At 49.7% G+C, this 20,844-nt stretch overlaps 3 protein-coding genes across 7 annotated transcripts; 2 read left to right on the forward strand and 1 right to left on the reverse strand.

Annotated features, from left to right (window-relative positions):
* Positions 1–431: 431 nt before the first annotated feature.
* SCO2 (synthesis of cytochrome C oxidase 2) lies at positions 432–1,337 on the forward strand (the record flags this gene model as incomplete). Its single annotated transcript, XM_080939158.1, has 1 exon — positions 432–1,337. One exon carries the CDS (start codon positions 432–434, stop codon positions 1,200–1,202), a length of 771 nt encoding a protein of 256 aa, XP_080795284.1. The 3' UTR covers positions 1,203–1,337.
* NCAPH2 (non-SMC condensin II complex subunit H2) lies at positions 1,284–15,786 on the reverse strand. 5 transcript variants are annotated; one of them, XM_080939153.1, is made up of 20 exons: positions 15,619–15,786; positions 11,411–11,512; positions 8,958–9,013; positions 8,766–8,841; positions 8,621–8,689; positions 8,455–8,534; positions 8,224–8,369; positions 7,780–7,863; positions 7,137–7,231; positions 3,470–3,541; positions 3,177–3,243; positions 2,939–3,046; positions 2,779–2,832; positions 2,564–2,634; positions 2,384–2,477; positions 2,201–2,275; positions 2,066–2,121; positions 1,877–1,978; positions 1,640–1,789; positions 1,284–1,572 (listed from the first exon to the last, which is right to left on the reverse strand). In XM_080939153.1, the coding sequence occupies exons 1-20, from the start codon at positions 15,724–15,726 to the stop codon at positions 1,432–1,434; spliced, it is 1,806 nt and encodes a 601-aa protein (XP_080795279.1). In that variant the 5' UTR covers positions 15,727–15,786; the 3' UTR covers positions 1,284–1,431. The 5 variants fall into 5 exon arrangements, with proteins under 5 accessions (XP_080795279.1, XP_080795280.1, XP_080795277.1 ...); XM_080939154.1 differs by having other exon boundaries at positions 1,286–1,572; positions 7,137–7,234; positions 15,712–15,759; XM_080939151.1 differs by having other exon boundaries at positions 1,287–1,572; positions 7,137–7,234.
* A 291-nt stretch (positions 15,787–16,077) lies between these two features.
* LMF2 (lipase maturation factor 2) lies at positions 16,078–20,375 on the forward strand. Its single transcript, XM_080938881.1, has 14 exons — positions 16,078–16,200; positions 16,709–16,962; positions 17,067–17,095; positions 17,220–17,434; positions 17,508–17,686; positions 17,914–18,055; positions 18,160–18,294; positions 18,366–18,471; positions 18,570–18,666; positions 18,740–18,922; positions 19,002–19,170; positions 19,251–19,362; positions 19,437–19,533; positions 19,629–20,375. The coding sequence occupies exons 1-14, from the start codon at positions 16,107–16,109 to the stop codon at positions 19,923–19,925; spliced, it is 2,109 nt and encodes a 702-aa protein (XP_080795007.1). The 5' UTR covers positions 16,078–16,106; the 3' UTR covers positions 19,926–20,375.
* Positions 20,376–20,844: the final 469 nt, after the last annotated feature.

Genomic DNA, 20,844 nt, shown 5'->3' on the forward strand with positions numbered 1-20,844 from the left:
AGCTGTGCTACATTGTTTTCTACTGAACCCCGGGTTACCCTGCAGTTACCCTGAAGCCAGAAAGGATTACCTCTTAAAGGTAGTAAGCCAGAGTATCAACATCCTCCCTTTTAAAAAAAACAATTTATTGTAAATACACACATGCACTCTAATGCCCAGGCAAAGCATATTCTTGGTGCTTCCAGGCTTCCACAGGGAAGTCTGGCAATTGCAGTGTGGGTTCTCCATAGGTTAGGGTAATGAGGCTGAGACTCCCTGGTTAAAGAACAAGGTTTGAGCAAACCAGCTGTGGACATTCGGTTTGCCTGGACTGCAGCTTACATGAGCCAGTGCAGACAGCTCCCTAACCTGGTTGAATGTGGAGCAAGGTACCTTGTCCGTTCTTTTCTGACTTCTGACACCTCTGTTCTTTTCCAGGAGCTTTCAGGTCTATGATGCTACTGGCTCTAGGGCCCAAAGCTTGGCCTAAGTTCTCTCAGTTCAAACCCCTTCTCAGGATCTCAGGAGGTGAAACTCTGCACATAAATTCCCGGCACTGGTCAGGGCAGGGCCAACGCCAAGGCCCTGGGCTAAGAACTAGGCTGCTGATCACTGCCCTGTTTGGGACTGGGCTTGGCTGGGCCTGGCTAGCTGCAAGAGCTGAGAAGGAACAGCGGCGCCAACAGCAACGGACCGAGGCCCTGCGCCAGGCTGCAGTGGGCCAGGGTGACTTCAGCCTACTGGACCACAAAGGCCAGGCTCGATGCAAAGCCGACTTCCGAGGCCAGTGGGTGCTGATGTACTTTGGTTTTACTCACTGCCCTGATATTTGCCCTGATGAGCTGGAAAAGCTGGTGCAGGTGGTGCAGAAGCTAGAGGCAGAGCCTGACCTGCCTCTGGTGCAGCCTGTCTTTATCACTGTGGACCCAGAACGAGATGATGTGGCAGCCATGGCCCGCTATGTGCAAGAATTCCACCCAAGACTGCTGGGTCTGACTGGTTCTACAGAACAAGTGGCCCAAGCTAGTCGCAACTACCGTGTATACTACAGTGCTGGTCCCAAGGATGAGGACCAGGACTATATTGTGGACCACTCCATTGCCATCTATTTGCTCAACCCAGATGGTCTCTTCACTGACTACTATGGTCGTAGCAGGTCAGCAGAGCAGATAGTAGAGAGTGTACGCCGGCACATAGCTGCCTTCCACAGCATCCTGCCCTGAACTATACCTACTGCCTAGGCCCTGTCATTAAATGGATGTACTTAATCTGTGTGTGTGCTCTCCATCAGCAGCTCATTTAAATGGTTGTTGGGTAAACAGGTGGGGTAGCAACACTTTATTAGGCTAGGCCAGCCAGGAGGCAGCACTGGAGTGAATGGCCCCATAGCACATTAGGAGCAAAGATTTCCAGGTATATACTACCTTCCGCCCCTGCCTCAGTGCTCTCCACTCAAGGCTGGGCCATGGATGGGGCAGCATAGGTCTCGAATCGCGTGTGGGCTCGCTGGTGTGTGAGCAGTCTCAGAGACATTGTGTCCACAGCTGCCTCCAGTCCTGGCTGCTGGGTGATCTCCACTGTATAGTCATTAGCCTGTAGAAACAGAGAGTCAGCAGAGTCCAAGGGTATTGCCCCATCCCTTGTGTCCCAGGCCACTTACCAGTTGCAAGGAGGCCAGCATGGAGCGGCACACCTCAAAAGCAGGCTGCCCAGCTACAAGCTCTGCAAAGGGACACCATTCATTGAGCTGGGGGAACCGTGAAACCAACTGGTCCCCATAGGTGTGGATATCAAAGGGCACATGCTGCTCCTGTATAGGGAAAGAACATGTTAGCTTCAAGTGGAGAGACCCCAAGCTGGTGGCCGGAGGCTGTGGTTCCCCAGTAGCATGCTTCACCTGCTCCTGGAGCAGGGGCTGGATGGTACCTTCCCAGTCCCTGATGCGTTGGCTCAGCTCTGTCTCCTGGATAAACTTCTGGGAGGTGGCAATGAAGAGTTCCTACGAAAGGACCGGTGGGTGGGTTCTCCCTTGCATGTATGGGCCCAGGATGTCCCCACTGCTCCCACCTTTGTGACCCAGGCCTACCACATTTCTTCGGACCAGCTCCTCATATCTCAGGGACTCTGGCATGGCCTCTGCATCTAGAAAGGTCCAACCATGAGCTGCTACAGCTATGGGGCTACACACTCACCCCTCCTGCAGCTCCCCTTCTAGACATACCTAGGTCAGCAGCTTCCCCAGGCATCACTCCCTCAGGCTCCTCTACGTACTCTTCAGGCTCTAGAAAGTCATCTGCTGAGACATGGACAAGAGACCAAATGCTGCTGTGCAGCCTGCAGTGGTGCTCAGAGCACTAACACCAGACCCTGACCCCACAACACAGCCTCCATCAAAGATACCTACCTGCTACCCCTAGGTCTTCTAGGGACTCTTCCAAGCGATCCTCCTCTATAGGCCACAGGTCCTGCTTGGCCCCAGGTAGCCATCTTTCAGTCACCTGTCCAGAGAACATCTGTAAGGAAACTTATAGATTCCACGCCTCAGACCTCTGGGGTTTCAGACCTCAGTACCATGGGTACTTGCCTTACGTCTTCGCAGCTTCTGAATGTTCTCAAGCTGTTCTTTTACGTGTTTCCAGTATAGGACTTCCATGTCTGCAGACAAAGACCTTATGAGGGGATTCCCCATCCAGCTCAAACTCACACTAGCCCACACAGAATGTCAAGAGACTGGTAGGGGGGATGGGGGTGGAGCTGGGGCAGGTAGATGAAGTCAGGTACACAGGACCCTAGCCTCACCTGCAAAGGTTGGACCCTTCCGCCGAGTTCTCCTATTGTCACTGTGTTCAGCATCTGTGAGAGAGTAGTTAGCAATCTCGAGGCCAAAACCTTAGTGTTCCAGATGGGTCTTCTCACAACACCCAGGAAAAAGGTGTGTCACCTTAGCCCATACACTCACAGGCATTCAGGTACCACTGGTGGAAGTCCTGCAACTTGGTGGCACCCTTCCTCTTGCGCTTCTGTCCCGGAGCCTCCTCCACACCGGGTGGCACTGTATAGGGTTTACCTGGAGACAGAGGGACTGCCTCAAGAGTAGCCCAGGGAAAGGACACAGAACCCGCCTCCAGTCCATTACCTCATTACCTCAGGCGCCCTAGGCAGGGCAGCACAAGCAAGGTGCCAGCAATTCCACTTACCCTTCTGGAAGAGCTTAGAGTCCAAGGAGTCGAAAGGGTCCAGGCTCTGCCAGGGGTCTGGGATTTCCTGAGCAGAAAACACAAACTGAGCTGAGAAGGGAAAAGTGTAAGGCCTCCCTACCAGAACTGACACAGAGTGACAGCCCTGGACCAGAGGCTCAGAGTGACACAGGGAGGACTTCAGTTTCTGGAACAAGTGCCAAGGGTCTAAAGGCTAACAGGACAAAGACAGGGCAGATGATGCCCTTGAACATACCCTTGCTCGAAGGGCCTAGGGTTCCGGCATCTCTCACCTGCAGCCGGGAGGCAAACTGTGGGGCCCCATGTCGTTCTCGCAGCATATATCTCCTTGGCAAGATGGCACTCTGCAAGAAACAATCCACAAGCTCTCCTCTTCCCTCTTCCGACCTCTGTCCACCCAGGCTCTCAAGATCCCAAAAGTTCTACTTAGGCTTACATCAAATACATGGTTCAAGGACCCTCTTAGGGCCTAACTCAGACTAAAAAGTTAAACCGTGGGGAGGGGCTGGGAAGCCTGGGACCTGAGCTCCCATTCCCACGCTCAGCTCTCCCATTCCCACGCTCAGCCCGTGGTGGTGCTCACGCATGCTCCTCGGCAGTCCTCCCAGAGTCACAGGATGTGAAGGGGGCACAAGACAGTTCTCAGGCTGCGGTTCTCAGCCTCCCTAACGCTGCAGCCCTTAATACAGTTATCATGTGTGCTGACCTCAACCATAGCATTTTCATTGCTACTTCATAGCTATAATTTTGCTATTATGAATCGTAAATATCTGATATGCGACCCCTAAAAGGGGTTGTAACCCACAGGTTGAGAACTGCTGTTCTAAGGGGAGGTGAAATACTTCACCCTGCAAGGAAGCTCCTTATGCTCAGAAAAAACCCTCAGCCTCAGGAAGTTTCTAAAACTGACCAGATTTACTAGGCCCTACCTCCCCAAGAGTATATAAACAGTAAAGACTGCTGAGAGCAGATTCTTCAACAGCCTAGCCACTTAGAAGGTTTAGAAGCAGAGACTAGCCTAGCTGTAGAAGATTCAGACAAGCCGTGCTGCCCAGAAGAGGTTAGACCATCTGAAGCACCAGAAAAGGACACTCTCCAACCTGTTGAACCTCCTGCAGGCTGTGCAGTGTCTCTCAGTAAACGTCTCCACAGAAAGGTCACTCAACGTAAGAGACATCTGAACGGGGACATGCAAGAACAAAGAATGGAATGGTGGGAAGCTCGTGGTCCTGGCACGCAAATCATGACTGAAGCTGAATTGCCCATGAGTGGTGTGTCTGAGGGGAAATCCCAATACAGCTGTCCCTCCCCATGTGTGGTGACAGTGTCTTCTTGCTATGGCAGCAACTGCATGGTGCTTGCTGTGGGTGGGGAGATGATCTCAGGCTGAACCATGAGAATTTAGGGTGTCTGTGAAGGGCATGTCAAGATGGCACTCTTCATGTATGGTATGGGTGAGATGCCTGCCTGATGAGCAGAGTCCACCATGAAAACGGAGAGGCCCTGAATATGGTTAAAAAGGTTCAGTCTCTACAATGCACCAAGGTAGAGATTAATGGCAAGCAGCAGAGGAGGGTGCCTGGCCATTGCTGTGTGTAGTAACTACTGCACCTGAGGCTAGAAGGTAGCTAAGCAAGAGCTTGTTTGTATAAGGAGGAATTGCAACAATGCCTCTGCTCTGGCAAGTAAATTATACAAATGAGAGGAGGAGACGAAGACACTGACTTGCCATTTCTTAGAGCTTGGAGGCTGAAAGGAAGTAAGTACAAATCAGATTCATGTTCGAAAGCCCTTCCTGAGATCTAAGAACCTGGAACCCATGGGAACAGAGTGAGGAAAAGAACACTATAGAAAGTGATAGAAGAACCCCCTAGCTCAGGTCTGACCTGTAGTAGTAGAAAAGGATAGAATCTGTCATCTAGCCTGAGATGGAATCAACAGTAGCCTAGTTGAAGAGCACGTGAACTGCTACAAATGGGAAAAGTTTACAAAGCAATCAAAAAGCCTGTCACAGCCTGGCTTGTGAGGCTGCGAGACATGGATTCAGCCAGGGTTAGTCTGAGTGCTGTGGAGGCAGAAAATGAGCAATTTAAATACCCATCCCATCCCTCCTTAAGGCAAAGGCTGCATAACCCGAGACAGAAGGCAATCAATTGGACTGGTTTATCAGAACCATTAAGAACTTGGTTACCCCTTCCTGAGGTCCACATACATATCTAGACTAGAAGACAGAAGGGTAAGGCCTCCTAAGGACTGGAAGGAAAAGTAGCTATGTTTGAACCCCAGTTTACCAGGCCATATACAACTATATTCACAGGGATGTTTTTAAAAGGTTGATTCAACATTAGCCTCAAAATGTGTATGAGGATTTAGAGACGCTATTGAGTCCCATGGTGGGATGTGTTCCAATTCTAAGGGATTCAACAGATATATGAATGTACACATGCATAAATGTTTACACACACACACACATACACACAGATTCTTAAGAAGAACTAGTCTCAGGAAAACCTTTCCTTTAAAAACACAATATTGCTAGGCATGTAACTCCATAGGAGACTGCTCACCTAACACGTACAATACCCAGCACCGTAAATATAAATAAGTAAATAAATAAGGAAAGAACACGACAGCCTGGCATGGCGGCTCATATCTGCCTCAACACTTGGAGGCTGAGGCAGAGGATCACACAAGTTCAAGACTAGCCTGAGCTGCAAAACGAGACCCTGCCCCCAATAACCAAACTAAATGAATAATAGACTATAACACCCTTTGACAATTAATAAATGATAATATTTCCTCCTAAATACATCAAATTGGTTTTAGAAGAAATAATTTCCACTTTTTTGTGTATAAGGTGCACTACTTTTTTTTTTGCTTGAATGTGGGTATACAAGTGTGTGAGTGCATGTGGGTGTACATGTGTGAGTGCATGTGGAAGCTGAAGAGAATGTTAGGAATCACCCCCAGTTGTCTTCCCCACATTCACAGAGGCAGTTTCTCAATCAAGCCCAAAGCTCACCCCCACATTCAGCCTTGCTAGCCAGCTTGCTCTGGGTAGCCTGTCTCTACCAACCTCCATAAACTCCAGGCAGGTCACAACACTACCCAAAATTTCCATGGCTTCTGGTGATCTAAACTCTGGTCCTCCAGTTCTCATTCTTACAGAGCAAGTGCTTTAACCACTGAGCTATCTTCCCAGATCACCAGTAGATTTTGTTTTGTTTTCAACCACTGTGTCTGTGTGTGGGAAGGCAGTCAACATCATAAGTGGATGGCCCGTGAAGGCAGCACTAAATCCCCATTCGAGCTTGAGTGACTGATGTCACCAGCTCTGATGTGGATGAGGGAACAGAACTTGGATCTTCTGCAGAAACAGCAACACTCTTAACTGAGCCATCCCTACAGTGCTCTAGTTTTTAACATATTCATATTACAGATCTGGGGATTAAAAGCAGGGCTTCCATGGGTTAGTCAAGAATTCTACCCCTCAACTACAGCCCCCGCCTCAAGGGCTTGTTTTTTTTTTTCTTTGTTGTCTGTGCTCAGTAAAGATTTCCTAATTAACATCTGTGCAGACAAAATCCTCCAGATCCATTCTCTGCTGCCAGCCTGACAGCGGTGGCACTTGGGGTTCAGCTGACATCACAAGTCACCGGATCAGAGCCTTGAATGCCAGCCAGTCCATCCTCAGGGAGCAACTGCTATTCTGCTTACAGAAGGAAGGGATATAGAAGCTGCCATTAAACCGTCCATGAGGAGGATGGCCAGCTTCTGGGCAGACACCTCCTCTGAGAGCACACACAAAGTTAGAGTGATGGACAACACCAAGGTGGCAGAATCAAGAGCGCTGCACTGCTGCCCGGTGTAATGTTAACTCTGCCCTAGGATAGGGCTTGCCCTGTTGACAGCTTGGGCTCTAGAGCTTCAGTGTCCCACCTGCTGTGAAGTCCTTGGCTCTGCAGGCTCTAGAGCAACCTCCGGGAGCTCTGCCACATCCTCTGCATCCTCATCTCCACTGCTGAGCGCTGGGCCTTCTAGAACAATGTTTGGGCAGGAACCAAGAAACCAGTTAACCCTAAAGAAGCTGGAGGCCAGGTAGCAAATGGAGTTCGCATGTAGGAAGCTCATGGCCACCTCTCAGAGGAGCTGGACAGGCCGTTCTCTCTCCTCAGTGTTACTCTTTAGCATCTGAAAAACTGAACTAAGCTTTATACTCTTTTCCTCATAATGCCATGCTTTGGTTGGTTTACCTTACTTCTTAGCAAATATTTGTGTATTTGCTTATTTACTTATTTATGCTGGGAACTGAACCCTGGTCTTCGTATATTGTCATGCAAGTGCTCCAACCAAGCAACAGCCCAGCCCAGATATTACTGTTTACATTTACCCAGAAGAGACCCATGAAAGCAAATCTTACTAAAGATTAAGCCCCAGCACAGAGAGGCAACATAAGACAGTATCTGCTACCATTAGGCCTGCTCCCTAAAAGCCAATGACCAGGAAGCAGAAAGGCTAGGAAACCGAGAACACCCAAGGTCAGAGCCCACCTAGCCCAGCCTCCCTGGTACTCTCTTCTCACCTGGCTCTTGGGAGGTATTGAATACAGGAACAGGACTCCCATTCCTAGACACTTCCATTGGCTGCTCCTCAGCATCCTCAGTATCTGGGAGAGACAGATATTAGATAGGGTCAGCTCTGCCCCTAGATCTTCACTGGTACCCAATGAGCCTCTTTAGATTGTCAACCAAAAACAGTATCCAGCAAGCCCCAACCTGGGACTAAGGAAGACACCAAGTACCCAATATTGAGCTGAGCTATGACCTTGTTGCTTGTTGGCTGGCAATTGAGGTACAAAGAAAGATGAGGAAGAGAACCTCTGACCAACCTATCCAGAGTGGAAAAGGAACATATCATGGGATAGTTTTTAAGACTAGAGATGGCAGGCATAAGGTACCTAACAGTAGTCTCCCAAGAGAGACTTCTACTACTTCCTTCCCACTACGCCCCACATCCAAACCCTTACCTTTCTGGCTCCTTGGCATGGGGCACACCTCCACAGGCTCCACAGGACACATTCCCACTGGATCCAACATAAAGGAACCTCTAGGGTTGGGGGTACATGTGTTCATCCTGAACTCCTTCCGGCTGGCCAAGACCTCACCCTGACAGCTGTGTTGGCAAAAGCATACCTGCTACAAAGGCCCTTTCCAGGCAGATTTCCCTCCCTTCTCCCCCATGCTAGCCAGTGTTGTACCTATACAAGGGGCTGTTGTTCTTTTCCATTTCATCAGGGGCCACCAGGGCCATGGGCAGAAGGGGTATGATAAGCAGCTCCTGTGGGTGGGGAGGGAGAGCTCTGAATGCTACTCGGAGCAGCACTAAGATTGCGATCCTCACCTCACAAGGGTCAGGACACTCACATTGGATGCCTGGTCATTTTTCAGATCCACATTAGCCCGGGAGTCGGGTAAGTCATCCAGTGACAGGAACTGCAGGAGACAACACGTACTCATGAAAGCAGGGCCAGGTAAGCACCCAGGGCAGAGTTCACATGCCTCAACTCACCTCATCCCCTGTTTCACAGGGAGTCCCTGAGTTGACAGCCCTGTTGTTCCCATCTTCCTGCTGCTGCTTGGCTCGCCTGAGAGAGGAAAACATACCAAGAGCATCCTGAGAAGTTTCAGGAGCCTCCCAAGCTGCAAGTAGGGCAGAGCTAGGATGAAGGCCTCTTCCTTCTGGCTCACTTCTAATACTCACCTCTTGCCAGAAATAAAATCGAGAGCCTGGTAGACCAGCGAGTAGAGGTACTCCACCTAGCAACCAGAGGCAGGTAGTGAGGATATGGAAAAGAGGGGCCTATCTGAAATATCCCTCAGGGCAGGGGACTTTTCTTATTAGACACTGATACACACTAAATCTGGCTGTCTCCTCCAAATCTCTAGACAAGCCAAGTCAGTTTTCCTACTGTTAAGTAATTCTCACTCCCCAGAGTGGTAGCATGTGCCTGTAACTTTAGCACAGGTTAGGCTGAAACAGGAGGATTATGAGTTTGATGTCATACAGTAAGTTCTGGATTAAAGTGAGACCCATCTCAAAAAAGAAAAAACAAAAAAACAACAACAAAACCTTGACAAGCCTCCTCAGCACTCAGACAGAGGCAAGAGAATCCCAGATTCAAGGCCAGCCCAGGCTATACGCCAAGCACTTGCATAAACAAAGCACATGCACACACAGGCAAAAACACTGAAATACAAACATAAAAACATTTCTGGGGCTGGAGAAATGTTTCCAGTTACCATGCTTGCTGCTCTTTCAAAGGACCTGAGTTTGCTTCCCAGCACCCACACCGGCTACTCATACCCACTTGTAACTCCAGTTCCAGGGGAAATGGATGCCCCAGGCTTCTGAGAACACCTGCACTCATATGTGCACACACCCACACACACAAGCACCTAACATGCAAAGAGCAGGAATCTGCGTTTGCATCTTCATAATCAATGCTAAAAAGCCAAACACACTTATAACCCCCATCTAGGAGAAGGCTGGGAAGCAGAGATAGACGGAACCCTAAAGTTCACTGGCCAGGAAGCCAAAGGAATCAGTGAGCTTCAGGTTCAGTGAGAGACCCTGTCTCAAAAAATAAAGAGAGATCAAGTAAAGACACATGACATCCACCTCAGGGTTCCACATCATGTACACACAGATACTCAGAACACACACATACAACAATAAAAATAATCTCAAATCAAATCAGTCCCATCAGAATTACTTGGACAGCCCTTGTCCCATATTCCACACGTCCACAAGCACAGCTCCCTTGACAAAGGTCATGGCCATGTGATGATGGGTGCCCACTATGTTTTAGATAGCTCTTGGCACATGCCCCACAGGCCTGAGCCCTCACACATGGTACCCACTGTTTCTTTGCTGCAGCATCTCCTAGCTACACTACCCCACTCACAGGAGGGTGCTGTGAGTTTGATGGCTCTGTCACTACATAACCCATGATGGACCTACCTGACAGACCTTTCACTTTTTTTTGTTTTTGAGAGAGGGTTTCTCTGTGTAGCCCATGGTGCCCTAAAACTCACTTTGTAGTCTAGGCTGGCCTCGAATTCAGAGATCCACCTGCCTCTGCCTCTCAAGCGCTAGGATAAAAGATATGCACCATCACCACCCAGCTTTTCATTTGCTTCTTATTGGTCTCTTCGACAGAACCAGAGGTCCACACAGGATGAGATCTGAAGTCTTCCTAAATGATGATATAGCACAGTACGTGTGGAAGGTAAGGAAGGGAGACCATCCACACTCTACCTGATAATGGTGTACACGAGAGACAACAGAGCTCACAGTACACCTGCCCACTTTACTTACTGTGGCTTTACGTATGTTAGAGAAGTACTATACAATCGAACTATGCCTCTAGCTTGGCCATACCATCCTGTAAGTATGTTTTATGTATGTGTTTGTATGTGTGCATGTACACTGTACAGATGTTCATGGAGGCTACAGGCTAACCTCAGGTGTCCTCCTTAACTACTCTCCACCTTGCTCTCCCAGCTGAATCTGAGAAGAGAGCTCATCGGCTAGACTGGCTGGCTAGTGAGCTCAGGGTTCTCATGTCTCTGCACTATAGTGCTGGAGTCACACCTGAGGACCCACACTCAGATTATACAGCAGACTTCTGCCAACGAACCCATCTACTGGTCATGTCATTTTAAACTCAAGTTTACCTGGGCACTGTAGAACACACCTGTTATCCAAATGCTTGAGATGCAAAGAGTATCAGGAGTTCAAGGCAAGCCTCAGCTACAGAGCAAACTCAAGGCCAGGCTGAGCTAATAAAATCTTGCCAAGAAACCAACAGGTTGGGTATATAACTCAGTTGGTGAAGCACATTCCTAGCATGCACAAAGCCCTAGCTTTGACCCTGCCCCCAGGACTACAAACACTGGACATGGAGATTTATACCTGTGATACTAGCATTCCAGAAAGGAATCAGAAATTCAAGGTCACCTTCCTCAGATATATGTAGAGATCAGCCTGGAATGCATGGGGATGTGTCTCAAAATTAAAGCCAATGGTAAACTCCAGCTTTTCTTTGGTACTGATAGTTGTGTCCTAAGGGTTGGCAGGTTACAGAGATGGACACTGCTGCCACACCAGGAGCTCAACACTAAGCACAAACACCAGCAGTCTGTGGAACCCACCTTTTTACTGTAGACACAGGCTGAGCCCTGGATCAACAGTGCTGCCTCAATGAAGTTCATTGTGGTTTTGCCTTCATCAAAAGAAATGCAGATCTGGTCCAGCTGCAAGAAAGAACATTAGTAAGCTAGGCTCAGTAAGAGGAAGCATGCCTATGACCCCAGCAAAGTTCAAGGTCTACCTAGGTACATAGTGAGACAGTCTCGAAGAGAGTAAGATACCAGTGCACGAGGAGCTTGTGTTCACTTCCTTCCTGGGTAGCTCAACCTACCACCCACAAACATAGATAGCTCCAAGTCTACTCTTGAATTTGCTGGTTGCCTCTGGGTGTTTCTAGAGACAAGCTAGATCTTTGTGATTCCCTCTAGGTCCTAGATCCTTTGAGACCAAGGACTTTGCAAGAGGGAGGTCCACAAAGGACGCTGGTCATGATGAACAAAGCTACATACCAGCTCTCATCAGCACTCCAAACTGGACCAGCCCAGGTCAAAAGCCAACCTACAACCTACAGCAGAAAGGCCCTTTATGCTGAGAAGGAAAAGAGAGACAATTACAGTATACTCCATCCTTAATTGGAAAACTCAGGAAATGGGTGCCACAAGTAGTTCCCCTCTGCAACCCTCCTTGGCTTCTGGTAGTCGTGGCTCTTAGCCAGTGTTTTGGCTTTTTCCCACTTCTACCATGTGCCCTTTTCCATCCCTGTCCAAGCTACCCACCACATAGGTCAACAAGTGCCAAACCTATCCTCAGAACTGCTTTCTCCCTGAGACTCCGGGGTTCCATTTACAGATACCTACTGTAGATCTACCAACAATCAAAAACAAATAAATAAAAACATGCCCACAGAATTATTCAAGGTATTAGGGACTGAACTTAAAAGTCTTACAGACACTCTTACTCCTACCCAAACCGTATATCTAGCTGTCTAATTCACCTACCCAGGTTTTTATAAATAAGAGTCCAATGAACAAGTCCATGATGGCTTCCAAGCATCCCTACCCATCCTTCTAAACTGAAGGATCTCAGCTCCTTTTGTTCGCCTGACAGTTCAATCTAGATCAATACTACTTCAAGTTTCTCTCTAATGACGGTCAATCTGGCCTAGCCTAACCTCTCCTACACATTCTTTACAGGCTTTCTGCCATAAACAACCCCCCTCCCAAAGGAGGGCTCTAAACTCATCAATCTTTTTCAGCTAACAGCCTTACCCTGTGAACTGCACTTTCATGCCTTCCACTGAGGCAAGCCCTAAGTCTCCACCACATAGAAATTTTCAGCTTACCAGACGTGGAAACCGCTTTTACCTCAAATACAATCAGGTCCCTCAGTCTGTCTTCAGGACATCCTAATCTTTTCTTTCCTAAAAGTTTATCACTCATTTGTGATAACACAGAATACAGACAATGGTGAACAGAACTGCTTTGTCCACTATCAGCTGTGACTTCCAGCAAATCATTTCATCTCTCTCGTGACTATTTCAGTCTTTGTTGTAAAGGCTACATATTGATTTATATGAAACATGAAGAAACTGTGCCAAATAGACATCTACGAGTAGGAACCAATAATGTGGTTCCTACCCTGATAACCATCCTCCCTAGAGAGCACAAATGTTATCAAAGTAGGAATTACTCTTTGCTTGGTTTGCCATTTGTTTTTGTTTAATTTAAAGTGGTTCTTGGCACATAATAATACCTAATAACTATTAATAAATAAAAGAAAGTAATACCATAAGGCATGTTAGAACACTGATAACTATATGGCAAACAAAAAGAATATATACAGCATCAATGGCCAAGATATCAAATGTCAGAAGTAGAAGTCGTTTTGTTATTTGAAAATTGAAACAGGACCTCAGATAGCTCAGGCTAGCTTCAAAATTATTCTGGAGTCAAGAATAATCTTGAATTGATCCGCCTACCTCTCCACCTACCAAGAACTAAGGTTAAAGAAATAATGTAAACAGACCTGGAGGTGGGAAAGTAGTTTTATTTGAAGCAGAAGGGCTGATTGAGCCGGGAAACAAATTTAAGAAGTGTGCCACAGACCCTGTTATGAAATCTTGACTCCACTGTTCTTGGCATTCCTTAGCCAATTATGCAGTGCAGGTTGATCATCAGAATACATTTAATATGCATTTATTCTGCACCCACTATGTGTCAGACATTCTACAAGGTACGAAAAAGCATATACATAATCTCTACCCTTCTAGAATGTACACTGCAGGGTAGAGACAACTACAAACAAGCCAACAAGCAACATTGTGGCCTGGGTATAATTTTTTCCCCCTAAGATATATGTGTGCTTACATTTATGTGTGTGTACCATGTGTTTTCAGGGGTCCATGGAACCAGAAAAAATGGTCCTAGAATCCCTGGAAGTAGAGTTACGACGGGTCATTGTGAGCTACATTATTTTGGTTCTACAAAGAGCAAGTGCTGCTCTTAGCCAGAGTCATCCATCTCTCTGGCCCTGGGTGTTCTGCCTGAATCCATGTCTGTGTCCCACCTATGTGTCTGGTGCCAGTGGAGGCCAGATGAAGGCACTGGATTGCCAGGGACTGAAATTACAGAAAGCTGTGATCTGTCCTGCGGGTGCTTAGAATTGAACCTGGATCCTCTGAAAGAATAGCCAATGCTCTGAGCTGATGAGACATCTTTCCAGTTCCCTGCACCCCCATCCCTGTCTCCAGTCTTAATTCTTCATACTGGATGTTATCCAATCTAAGAATCTGGATGAGAAGGCTTTAAACATGTAGGTTTAATAGACCTAGACCAGATATAATGGGGAACAGAAGCGATAGCCTGTCGATTTAACAGGCAGAATTCATTGGTAAACTTGGTATAAGATATGAGGCCTTATTAACATCTCTTAATTTTCACCTTTAGTTAAACAGTAAAAGTCCCAAAACAGAGGACTGGAATTTGAACCAAAAACTCCACTTTAAATAAAACCCAAGAACTCATGTAACAATCCCAGCACAAGTCAAGGGAGTGGCTAGGGCAGATTTGGGACAGCTCACAAGGAAGAGCGGTATGGGGTGTATCCCACCACATAGAGTTGAAAACCTGTATTTTAAAAATCACACAAGTTAAGATTTTTCTATTTTTAAGGGAAAGAAGACTCCACCCTGAGAAGCTCAACACTTAAAGAGAGAAAAAAGAAGCAGTGAAACAGAAATCCTGCACTCAGCGGTTAAGAGCACTGACAGCTCTTCCAGAGTTGAGGACCCAATGCCCTCTTCTGGTGTGTCTGAGGACAGCTACAGTGTACTCATATACATTTAAAATAAGAAATCCTAAGAGCACTGTTTCAAAAAGGAAGCTGTCAGACCAACAAATGTTCCCCAACAGGGTATTTTGAGAGTCTCTTTTATTTTTAAATATGAAGACCACTACTGTTCAAGATGAGATCTGTAGCTATTCAGTAGTGGAATCTGATTGTGTTGGGCTCTGAAGTGTAAACGTGCAGAAACACGGAGCAGACAAGAGTGAACAGACCTGCTGCTAAAAACGGAGGAATGAAAGGCTGATAAGATCGACTACAGTGAGGGGCTGGGACAAATATGAGGAGGGGAAGGAAGGCGGATCCTTCTGGCCAAAGCTGGCAAGAGTTAAGAGCCTAGGGCTTGGGTGCGTCGCACTGCAGGGAGACAGCGTGGGCGGGGCTAGAGGTCTAAGATCCAAAATCCCTTTCCCTTCGGGAACCAGATCTCTCAAAAGTCCAGGCGCCTTAGGGTTGATTAGTACTCGCCAATAATCGGGAGACTGAGACAGAAGATTTCAGGTTTAAGACCTACCTTGGCCTGGCTCAAGAAGAAAAAAGGGCTCAAAAACAACAACAACAAAAAAAAAAAGATCAGTGGTACAGTGCCTGCCAAGCTTGTCCAAAGCCCCAGGTTAAACCCGCCCCCAAAACTGGAAAACAAAAATTACGTTTAATGTATTGTAGCCCCAAAAGAAAACGGAAATAGTGTATTTGTTGGAGAAAATTATTATCATCCAGCCAAATGGATTTCCCAACTCGCTAAGCGACTGAGACCTGAAAATAAGTTCCAGAATAATCTAACTGAAGGTTTTGAGATGCAGGCTGGAAATTGGGGGAGGAAGGAAACAAGACTGAGGATTAAACACCAGACGGCTACAGACCTGGAGGCGGGGTTGGCAGTGCCGCCTGAGTCTCCAGGCCGCTGCCATTCCCCCGCCGCCCTCACCTCCTCCAGGTACTCGCCCAGCTGTGCCGCCACGTCCACCTCCCAGTTCTTGGTGAGATCCCGGATGGGCTGCAAGAGGTGAGCAAAGCGCACCTCCACATCCTCCATGTCCAGAAAGGGACTAGAGGCCCGGAACCATGGTTCAACCCGCCACTGGTTCTGGCGCCATTTTGGTGTTCCCGCCCAGGAAGTACGTAGCCAGGGCACTGCGCGCACCTATGACGTAAGGCGGGCCCAGTTTCGAAGAGGTAAAGAAGCGGCCCTGGAAGGGGCGGGGCCTACACTGAAGGGCGTGGCTCAGCGTCGGAGGCGGGGCCGGGAGGAGCGGAGGAGACTAAGTTTCTGGTTTGGTTAGCGGTGAGTTACTTGGCACTGGGTGGAGCTCAGTGGCCAAACCAGACGGATTCCAGCTGGGGCGTGGGCCAGAGGCGGGGCTGGGGGCGGGTGGGAGACCAGAGGGCACTGCTTCAGCAGACAGCGTAGCGGACATGGCGAGCACCCGGGTCCCACAGCAGCTTTTCCTACAGGGTGTGGCCGCTGTCTACTTGTTCGCCTTTGCGTCCCTCTACACCCAGATCCCAGGTGAGGGCGTGGAGGGTTGAGTAGCCACACGTGGTAGCATCCCTTCCTCCATTCTGCATCCTGCTCTCCGAGGCGGGTGTGAAGTCCAGGCCTCCCTCTACGTGGGATCAGGGGGCGGTAGTTTGCGGGCAGCAAGAAGTGTGGAGGGAAAAAGATGTACAAGGGTCGATTTCCCTTAACTATTAGGATTCTCCCCGAGGGGAGAGGGTGACACACCTGGACTCTGTGGGCAGGTAGGAAAGGGATGAGCTCTGCTGGACTGAAGGTGCTGACCCAGAATCAGGTCTTCTGAACCTGGGGTTGGAGTTCTAATTTCTAATTTGAGAGAGAGCATTTGATAGAGCAAGCCCTATCTGGGATGGAAACATCTGCAGGCACAACCTGGAGTTGGGGGGTTTGGGACATCTGCATGCACGGAGCTGGTGGTGGAGCATCTTCAGGGCCTAACTTCAGGTGCATTTAGTGTAGGCAGGTGTCTAAGGCTTGGCCCTGACATACTCTTCCACAGGCCTCTATGGTCCAGAGGGCATCCTTCCTGCTCGAAGAACACTTCGGCCCCAAGGCAAGGGACGGTGGCAGCAGCTATGGGAAACACCAACGTTGCTGTGGGAGGCACCAAAACTGGGGCTGGATACTGCCCAGGGCCTGGATTTACTGACCTTATTGGGCACGGTGCTAGCCCTGGGTACCCTGCTCCTGAACTCCCTGCAACACCCCTTCATCTACCTGCTGCTCTGGGCTGCCTACCTATCAGCCTGCCAGGCAAGTGAGACATTTAGGATTTCAGCCTCCCTCTTACCCACTCACTCTACCTCTCCTGATAAAGCAGACACACAGTGGCTCTCTAACAGCTCCTTTCCCTACAGGTGGGCCAAGTGTTCCTTTATTTCCAGTGGTGAGTGACTCGGGGTCAGTTTGCCTGAGACTGGGCAGGGATGTTTGCCTCTCCTGGGAGAACCCTGTAAAGGAAGCAACCTTTAATAGACAAGAATCCTCTAGGATATTTCATCTCCCTATAGGGATTCCCTGCTGCTGGAGACAGGCTTCCTGGCTATACTCGTTGCCCCACTGAGGCGACCTTCCAAACACAAGAGTCTCCAGGGCGGATTAGCAGAAGCCTTACCCCATGAAGACCTCCCATTCTGGCTTGTGCGCTGGCTGCTGTTCCGACTCATGTTTGCCTCTGGTGTGGTCAAGCTGACCAGCCGCTGCCCTGCGTGGTGGGGACTCACTGGTGAGGGCCCAGGCCTGAAGCTGGGATGGTCTAGAGGTTCTAACCAGCCCTGACCTCCACCCATTACCTGCAGCTCTGACCTACCACTATGAGACACAATGCCTGCCCACACCAGCTGCCTGGTTTGCCCACCACCTGCCGGTCTGGCTGCACAAGCTCAGCGTGGTGGCCACCTTCCTCATCGAGATTGCAGTGCCCCCCCTGTTCTTTGCCCCCATCCGCCGCCTACGATTGACTGCCTTCTATGCTCAGGTGGGTAGGAGAGAGTGTGGCCTTCACCACTGGCCAGTGAGCCTTGCTGGGGCAGAGCAGCCCTGGGAAGGGTGTGGGGAAAACATTGCAGGCAGAAGGATGTGTTACCCAGTTCAGGTGTGTGCTGACAGATAAGGCTGCCACCTTTGGGAAAGTTTCAGTCTTTAGGTCTGTGGGCCCCAAGAAGAACAGCCCTCCATAGCTCTGACTGCATGCTTTCCTCGAAGGCATTATTGCAAATCCTGATTATTATTACTGGCAACTACAATTTCTTCAACCTGCTAACCTTGGTGCTCACTACTGCCCTCCTGGATGACCGTCACCTCTCTGCTGAGCCTGGCCTCAGAGGCCACAAGAAGATGCCCACCTGTGAGTGTCATCCTGTCATGACGACCAAACTAATGTCATCTGCCAAAGAACCCCTGTTCCTTGGCTGCAGAGCCTCAGCCAATCTGTGACTGTCCTGCCCATAGCCTGGCCCAAGGCCCTGCTGACCACGCTGTCCTTACTGCTGGAACTGACTGTCTATGGGCTGCTGGCCTACGGTACCATCTACTACTTTGGCCTGGAGGTCGACTGGCAGGAACATACCATTCTCTCTAAAACCAGTGAGTACAATCTTGGGGATCTAAGGGAGAGGGATGGGTCGGTCCCTAATCACACTCCCCTCCCTTGGCAGCTTTCACATTCCATCAGTTCTCCCAGTGGCTGAAGATGGTAACCCTGCCTACTGTATGGCTGGGGACAGCCTCCCTGACCTGGGAGTTGCTTGTTGGCCTCTGGAGGTATGTATGTACCCGAAGACTGTGGGTAGGAGCTGCTTTCAGATCAGGTCTGACCGTACTTTTCTCTCCCAACTCCACATTCCCTCCCTCATCCCCAGGTGGATCCAGGTACAAGGCTGGCCACGGAAGTTCTTTGCCGGCATCCAGCTTTCTATCCTGGGCACTGCTACAGTGGCCTTGTTCTTGATCAGCCTAGTAGGTAACCCTGTGAAGACTGGGGTTGGGGGAAAGATGGGGCAGCCCTGAGCTATTACCTGTTTGCCTGCAGGTACCTTACTCCTATGTCGAGCATGGAACCCACGGGCGTCTCTGGATCGGGGCTCATCGCCTGTTCAGTTCTGTGGAGCATCTGCAGCTAGCCAACTCTTACGGCCTTTTCCGTCGGATGACTGGCTTGGGTGGGCGACCTGAAGTGGTCCTAGAAGGCAGTCATGATGGACAACAGTGGACAGTGAGCCCTCCCAGAGGACGTGGGGGTAAAGGGACCAAAGTCCAGCCATCTCAGCTAACCACATATGTCTGTCTGTCAGGAGATTGAATTCATGTACAAACCTGGAAATGTGAGCCGACCACCCCCTTTCCTGATCCCTCACCAGCCGCGCCTTGATTGGCAGATGTGGTTTGCAGCCCTTGGCCCACATACACAAAGCCCCTGGTTCACTAACCTGGTGCTGCGCCTCCTGCAGGGCAAGGAGCCAGGTGAGGGATGGGGCTGGGAGAGGGACTGGGAAGGGAAAGACGAGTTCGAAGCCACGTTAACCTCTCCTCCCGTGCCGCAGTGATCCGACTGGTCCAGAACCATGTTGCCAACTATCCCTTTCATGAGAAGCCACCCACCTACCTGCGGGCCCAGCGCTACAAGTACTGGTTCTCAAAGCCTGGGGATCAGAGGTGAGGCTGCAGTGATGGGTGGGGGGACAGGGCCTGGGCTGTAGCCACATGCTGACTCTCCAGTTCTGTTATAGCCGGTGGTGGCACCGCCAGTGGGTAGAGGAATTCTTCCCACCTGTATCCTTGGGGGACCCAACACTGGAAACACTGCTCCAACAGTTTGGACTAAAGGTACGAAGGAGCCAGCCGAGCTGTAAGAGCTAGCAGGGTGCTTGCGTGTTGCAGGAATAAACCTCGTCGGCTTTTCTTGGTTTTTGTCTCCATAGGATAAGAGTCCCCTCCGGGCCCGCAGCCCCAGCAATGCCCTAGTTCAGACACTGAACTGGGTGCGGACACAGTTGTCTCCTCTAGAGCCTTCCATCCTGCTGTGGGGGCTCTTAGGGGCAGTGGTGGCTATCCGAGTGGTGCGGACCCTACTCGCCCCCTGCCCACTCCAGTCCACAAAACAGACTAGAGAGGAAAAACGTAAGCAAACGACCAAGAAGGATTCCAGAGCTGCCTCGGAGCAGGCTGCCCCCAACAGCAACAGCAAGGACTCCGGGGCCCCTCTGCGGAAAAAATAGCTCCACATACTATCAGCCAGACACATGTCCTGATGAAGTCAGAGCCCCAGGATTCCAGCCCCTGCTGTGACACAGCCCAGCCACAGTGCCTTAGCCAGTCCTGCCAAGGCAGATGCAGACCAGACCGGAACGCCACCCCTGCGGATTGCTGGGTGTCACCTTGAGAGTCCGGCTCATCCCTCTAGGCCAATCACATCCTTCACTATTCACCTTCTGCTATCTTGGCAACCAACCCAGAAGTGGGCCTGTGGCCTACCTAGCTCAGGGCTTTTCCTGGAACACTAATCAGTGTACCCATAGATGCAAAGGCCCGAGTATGGAACTCCTACTCAGCCCCACTGTGGAGATGGGAAGCTAAACCTGCTGAGGACAGGAGCCAGGGGAAGCGGGTCCCTGAGACGGTGCCTACCTGCCCGCCCACCCCCCACCCCCACCCCACAGACTGCACCAATAAAGGCCCCATTTTTACATACCCATTTACTAGTGGTTTCTTCCTTCTGAGGAGGCCTGAGGATAGTTGGCACAGCCTAGACTGGCTACTGACTGGGCTAAACGGGCTCCCTCCTTGCCACTCGATGTTCTCCATAAAAAAAAAGAAAACAAAAAGGCCTGGTTACAAGAAGCCTCAGGGTGGCACAGCCTGGCAGACAAGCAGAGTGAGGAGGGCTGTGAGGTCAATAGAGGAAGATGAAACTAGAACCACCAGAGGACCCGGGAACATTCCAGAACCTCTCAACCTCCTGCTTTGCTTCTGGTCTCCAGAAAGGTCAGAATGTGAAAGGGATAAAGGGGGGAGAGTAGAGACAGCTGTTCTAGATATAAACATAGATGGGGTTGAATCTATGTCTCAGAAGTGCTGGACCTAGGATGGAAGAAAGAAGGTGCATGTGTCACCCCTGGCCTTGTCCCAGGCAGAGGA

The sequence above is a fragment of the Micromys minutus genome (assembly GCF_963924665.1).
Source record: "Micromys minutus genome assembly, chromosome: 27".
Taxonomy (NCBI): domain Eukaryota; kingdom Metazoa; phylum Chordata; class Mammalia; order Rodentia; family Muridae; genus Micromys; species Micromys minutus.

What these genes read in the sequence shown, in the direction of transcription:
- NCAPH2 (XM_080939151.1), bottom strand. Translation starts at nt 15,726, where the DNA reads ATGGAGGATGTGGAGGTGCGCTTTGCTCACCTCTTGCAGCCCATCCGG. An exon ending in CTCTAAGCTCTTCCAGAAGG is followed by an intron (nt 3,047 to 3,176) that starts GTAAGTGGAATT and finishes CTCTGTCTCCAG; the next exon opens with GTAAACCCTATACAGTGCCA. An exon ending in AGAAGCTGCGAAGACGTAAG is followed by an intron (nt 2,478 to 2,563) that starts GCAAGTACCCAT and finishes TTCTCTGGACAG; the next exon opens with GTGACTGAAAGATGGCTACC.
- LMF2 (XM_080938881.1), top strand. Translation starts at nt 16,107, where the DNA reads ATGGCGAGCACCCGGGTCCCACAGCAGCTTTTCCTACAGGGTGTGGCC. An exon ending in CCTACCTATCAGCCTGCCAG is followed by an intron (nt 16,963 to 17,066) that starts GCAAGTGAGACA and finishes CTTTCCCTACAG; the next exon opens with GTGGGCCAAGTGTTCCTTTA. An exon ending in TCCAACAGTTTGGACTAAAG is followed by an intron (nt 19,534 to 19,628) that starts GTACGAAGGAGC and finishes TTGTCTCCATAG; the next exon opens with GATAAGAGTCCCCTCCGGGC.